The sequence below is a fragment of the Rhamphochromis longiceps genome, linkage group LG16, assembly GCF_057381845.1.
Source record: "Rhamphochromis longiceps isolate RC_006_pf linkage group LG16, R_longiceps_female_GT1.1, whole genome shotgun sequence".
Classification (NCBI taxonomy): Eukaryota; Metazoa; Chordata; class Actinopteri; order Cichliformes; family Cichlidae; genus Rhamphochromis; species Rhamphochromis longiceps.
The window spans coordinates 21205457-21211456 of record NC_140572.1 but is presented as its reverse complement, the minus strand read 5'-3'; the positions used below and the strand labels follow the sequence as shown (position 1 = coordinate 21211456).

The 6000-nt window shown below is 40.9% G+C and overlaps 1 protein-coding gene across 2 annotated transcripts in view; it reads left to right on the top strand.

The window, feature by feature from the left end:
- The first annotated feature begins 364 nt into the window (after positions 1-364).
- Positions 365-6000, top strand: part of igsf3 (immunoglobulin superfamily, member 3) — a 78541-nt gene continuing 72905 nt past the window's right edge. The window contains exons 1-2 of one of the 2 annotated variants that reach the window (XM_085383569.1): positions 365-1008; positions 1175-1332. In XM_085383569.1, the coding sequence (XP_085239695.1) occupies positions 917-1008; positions 1175-1332 (250 nt within the window). In that variant the 5' untranslated portion in view covers positions 365-916. Of the gene's footprint in view, positions 1086-1174; positions 1333-6000 lie in introns of both variants that reach the window. The other variant, XM_085383570.1, reaches the window with a different exon arrangement.

The following is a 6000-nucleotide window of genomic DNA, read 5'->3' as shown; positions in this document are numbered from 1 at the left end:
TCGGCGCAAAATAAACAAACACCATCAAAGAATAGCCTGATATTTTATTTTTCAAGTGATAATCATCGTGCGTTTATGCAGTAAACAGATGTTGCGCGAACAATTCGTGTCTACCTCAAAAAAGTGGTTGAACTCTACCCTGCAAATAAAAAGCTGGGAAAACTAGTAGCATAAGGGGCTTAATTGCCCTCCACTCCGATTAACCTATTCAATCTATCAACGGCCTGAACTAGAATTTCAACAAACAAATGCAAATGCGTCCTTGTCCCACTGCACCCCAGACCCACACGGCCGGGGCGTGGTTTTAGGGGTGGAGCAAGGCAACACGCTTTCAAGTTTTCAAACTGCCAAAGTGCTTGGTCAGGCAGAAAACAAGGAAATAACCTCCAGAGAGGAAAAGCAACGGGTTGGGTCGTTTCTTTCTGGGGATGAACTGCTTCATTTTTTTGAGCTCGTAAAATCTTTTAATAATCTTGTCAAGATTTAGACGCATAGTGTCTTAAATTAGCACACAATGCCCACTTGAATTGGCAGTAACAACTTCAAATCACTTATTTTGGGTTAGAGTATTGTGATCAATCTGATGTGATTTTTTTTATACAGAGTATAAAGCCTTGCTTGCCTCATCTGGAGCGCCCGCCCATTGGGCTTTCTGCGGAGCGATAGTGGAGAGATTGATTATAAGGTCTACGGGATTTGCCGTGGAAAAAAACAGAGCCTGCTTGGACTGCTTGCTCGTGATCCTGCGCTCCCATCAGTGAGGGGAAGGAAAATTATCCGGGACTTATTCCAGTCTGACTCCCAAAACCGTCAGCACTCCCCGCCTCCCTTCGTGTATCCAGATACGCAGGAGTCACGCCGGACTTTTAGTTTTTACTGAGGAGGCTGCGAGTGCGAATCACCTCCGCAGTCTCGGATGCGTAGTGAGCCGGTGCTGCGAGTGAGTGGGTTGGGTCGCCTAGGCGCTGGGCATACGCACACTTCATCGTCAGCGATAAAAGCAGATAGGTGAGGGTAAAGGCGAGAGGAAACGACATCGGAGGCTTTTTATTTATTTATTTTAAACAGAAGGACGTTGCAGAGAGGTGGGTCGCACATTTGGAAAGCCGCCAGCTGTGGATTTGACTCTCAAGGAAGCTTTTTTATTCTTCTTCTTGCCTCCGGGGTTTTGTAGACCTCCTTATTTTCTGGTTCAGGACCAGCAGCTGATCACACTGTCAGACGCCACCGGCTTCTCATCTAAAAGGAGGGGATATAAAAAGTGGATCAGCGGAGCAACACACACACATACAATGGCAACCGGTGCGCTCTTTCTAGTCTGCGCGCTGCTTGGTAAGTCATCTGAAAAAAGAAGGTGAAAAAAGCTTTGAGACTGCGTTTGTTATCTGATTTTTATTTATTTATTTATTTATTTTTATCAGTGCTCAGATTTCCGAGATAAAATCGGCATCTGCTGTTTGTCTGTCACGGCACACCTGTATGAGACATGTCAATCAAACCTCTTTACAGGCAGGGGAACTGGGCTAGTAGTCATTCTGAGTCAGGTGGAAGTAGACTACTTCGGTTAAATCGCTGCAATAATAACAGATGCCCGTGAACAGCTGTGTGTGTGTGTGTGTGTGTGTACGCGGTGAACTAGGTTAATGTGATATTTGGTCTTTAGTTAGAGACTAAGCTTATACAGTCCTGCAGTGTTAAATGGATTGATCATATAGGCAACCAGCTGCTGTCGCCACACACACGTGTATCAATACATCCCCTATAGATGCACATAATATAGACACATCTGGATCTGTGCATAATAGATTCTGATGTCACCCAGTGCCTGCTCTGCTTTACAGTAAGTCATCATCATAAAACCCATTTGTCACTGTATGAGACCTTCCTGCAAATGCAAGTTTAGACACATTGATGACACACACACCACACACACACTGATACAAACATTCATGCAGACATCACTGCTGACACACACATATACATTTCATCCTGCCTGTGAACTGTCCCAAACAAACACCAGATGGCTTTTCTGTTCCTGGACTGGGTGGCCTGTCAGCACTGCTGAGCACAAAGGAGGGGGCGTGCGGGAGTGGGAGTGGAAGTCAGCCTGCTGGAGGCCCCCACTTGGCTTACCAGCCTGTGCCTTGCTTCTCATCCCCTTTCAGCACATCGTGAGTCACTTTCACTAGGATCAGACCTCTGTGCAGGTTTCCCAATTCGAATGTGAGATGCGCTGGCCTTCACACGGTCACAGTACAGATGAGATATCGGTGGTAAAAAGGGATAAGAGAGGGGTTTTCATGTTGCATAATCATGATTCAATTTGGAAGCCCTTTGAGGTGGCGAAGAAGCTTTTGGGTGCAAGGAGGGAGACAGTAACAACTGTCTGTGTGGCTCTTGTTGAAGTAACAGTGTTTAACATGATACTAATGCTATTATTGCCAACATTATCAGTAATGTGAACCTGACAACTGGGACGTAGTCCAAACCAAAGGCAGAAAATCACCACAACTGAAAAATTATAGACTCAGAGTAAATTATCTGGAACCAGTGTGTTAACAAAAGTGCAAATTCTCTGGCTCTGGCTCTTTAAATTGGAGTCTTTTCAGACTATTCTGATTGTTCTGTAAACAATGTCTGTGGGATTAGACTGCTAGTCAAACAAAAGCATGACATGTCTTTAGGCTTTGGTAACTTGTGATTGGTATTTTTCACTGTTAGCTGACATTATAAACCAATCCCCCTCGAGAAGACAGAAAAAAAATATTGGGGTGGCAATCAACTGGCAAGCAGTCAAGTTCAGTTATTCCAAAATAGAAGTGGTAATTTAAATCAGCATGATGGCACCAGGAACTTTTTAAATTTTTTTACTTGAATCATTTCTGTTCACAATGATTTCAAATTCTATACCTGTCCTCCAATTTTAGAGCCATCAGAGCCATGAACTAAATAACTAAATAACGTGTCTGAAGGAAAAATATGCTTATATTTCATATTAGCAGCACTGGTATTGCTATATTGATAATGCATCACTAGCATATGCACTGCCACATACTTTCATATCATTTGTCTATCTGTCATCTACTTGCATACACAAGCAGCTGTGGTAGGTTAGAGGTACTTGTCTGGCGGTGTGTGATCAGCTGTGTGATTCATTCGCAGTGTGTCAGCAAGCACATGTTTGAACTTACTTTTTTTATGTTTTAGTGCTTGTTTGTTTGTGTGTGTGTGTGTGTGTGTGTGTGTGTGTGTGTGTGTGTGTGTGTGTGTGTGTGTGTGTGTGTGTGTGTGTGTGTGTGTGTGTGAGTGATAAGGAAGAACATAATAAAGATGGCTGACAGCTGTGATAGATGAAGGCTGTATCAGTCATTATTAAAGACAGAGGTGCCACTTACACATTCTTTTGGCAGGCAAATCTTATATTGGCTTATTTATGCTGCTGAGTTTGCAACCAGGTACGTGTGTCTGTGTGTGTGTGTGTGTGTGTGTGTTTATTTGTGGCACCAGGGTATATGATATAAAGCTTATAAAAGGAGTCGCCTGAAGGAACGAATATTTATTAGCTTTACAAACAGAATGTCTTCCTTCTCTCCTTCAGCGAGCGAGAAAGATGTCATGCTTTTGGTGTAAAAGTGTGTGTGCTTTGTGCGGGCATTCTTCTGTTTGTGTGAGTGTGTTTGAAACCGGGCAGCCAACTTGCTATCCAACATGTTCCAGTTTATGTAACTAAACTGGAAGTGTGATATGTGCGAGGCTGTCAAGTTTAACTGCGAAATGCCTCAGTGGTTTCCGTTTACTGGGTTGATAGAAGAGCGGCCAGTGGATGCTCAGGTTCTGATGAGCTGCCATTGGTTCTGTTGAGCTCGTCTAAGAGCAGCTTCACACTGTTTAGCGCAAAATCCTGACGCCTGTGTGTGTGTTTCACATTTTGTATCTCTGTATTTGTCGAATATCTCTTCCAACTTCCATAACAAGATCTGTTTTTACCTTGTTCTCATGACGCTTAAACGCGTTATGAATGAATTTGCATAAACCTGCATGAGACGGTTAGTTATGGGGATGGGAAGGGAGTAATACAGGTTTTTAACGTGTAGTATACCTAGTATAGCTATGTAACATCGATAAAATCAGGTCTCATATCAGGCACTACAAACTCTATACCAATGATTTATGTTTTAGCTCATCCCTTACAAACTATGAAGAAGTGGATCTATACTATAATGGTTTAAGCATTTGTGGTTTACACATTGGCCTATCAAGTGTGCTATATAGCTCAGATATGCTGGTCTAGCGGCTGCGGTGGGCCCTTAAGAGGGAGCACTTGAACGTAGCTTGCTACAAAAGATTAAACGTATAACCCTGCTGTAGCATCACAGTTTTGTGACTTTAGTGTTTTTCTATCTTTTTCTTCACCTTTTAATTTTTTTTCCCCTAACACATTGGCATGCTAATCATGTATTGTCTGCATTCATTTTTAAACACGGCCAAGTAGCTTTTCAGGTCTGACTACAGTAAATTGTCCTTACTGGAGTGTAATAATGGAGCTTCATTCACTCAACAGTCTCTTCCTTTTGGTATTAGGATTGTAAGGAAAACACATTAAAAAAAAAAAAGCAGAAATGATATCCTTTGGGGAAAAAGGTCAGCAGAAATATGAAGTTTTAGTGGAGGAAGTAAAACTTTCAAAAGTGATGGTATGGTGGTGGTGTGTGTGGTGGCTGTTTTCTTTTTTCCTTTGAGCCATCTCCCTTCTTCTCTTATGAGGATTTTGATGCTATTTTTTGATCACTTGTTTCAAGCCTGTAGAGAAACTGAAACCATAGCCTGTTATCCAGGCTCATTACAGTGCTATTGATCGAAAAGAGAAAAGTTTTAAGTACTTGTTGTAGCACCATCAAACTTTGAGCTTATCAGCCGACCCTTTATCAAGCTGGCCCTCTAAAACCGGCCCAATCAAAGAAAATGAAGGTACTTATAAGCTCATTATCAGTTTAGACATATCTAATGTGTAGTGTTCCTTCCCCCCCCCCCCCCCCCCCTGTGTTTTTAACAGAAATAGAAGGGCGGTACTTGCAGCCATTCAAGTGCAGATTTGATTGTCCATATGGTGCCGTGACAATTGTCGCAAATGCTTGAAAGTAGTTCTACTTTGATCTCATTTTTCATTCCAGACAAGCTCATTACAATGTTTGCATTTCTTAATGTGAACAAACTGTATAATTAACAGAGAAAGAAATTAGGAATCTTACATATGAAATTGACTCATCAAGACAATTGCACATAACTGTTATAAGTGATGTTATGATGCAGGTTTCAAGGGGACCCATTACTTTCTTTTCCAGAATCTTTGTGTCATTTTAAATCACACCTCTTCAGAGTCATCCTCCCTTTTAAGCCAACTTTATTGTTGCAAACAGAAGATTTGAACAGCAGATACACTACTGTGCAAAAGTCTCAAGACCTCAGTCATTTCTCTATATGGAGACATGAAGCCAGACTTTCGTGTAGATTTTTTAAGGTGTTCTTGAGCAATTGTTCACCAGACTTTCTGAAGGCATTTCAAAGTTTTTCTCTGGACATTGGCTGTGTTTTCACTAATTTCAGTCCAGTTATTGTGCCTGTGTTGACTTTCAAGCTTGTAAGAATTACACTCATTATTTGAAATCTTGGTCTTTTTTACTATAATAATGGGTTCCCTTTGAGGAGAAGTAAGATGCTACATCATTGCGTCATTAATATTATAATAATAATAATAATAAATAAAATTGTCAAAAACAAAAGTTGTCAGAGGAATACTTGATTTACTGGAAAAAAAGTTTCTTTTTAGTAGAAAAATTGATAAAACCACAAAATGTTTCATGTTTTTTTTTTTTTTCTGTTTTTAACCATCTCAACCATCTATATTAAGAGCAAAAAGAAAAGTCCTTGGATATTCATCTTTTATTCTTGATTCATTCAAATTATCCTTACAGAAGCAGTATTGTTACATTATTAATCATC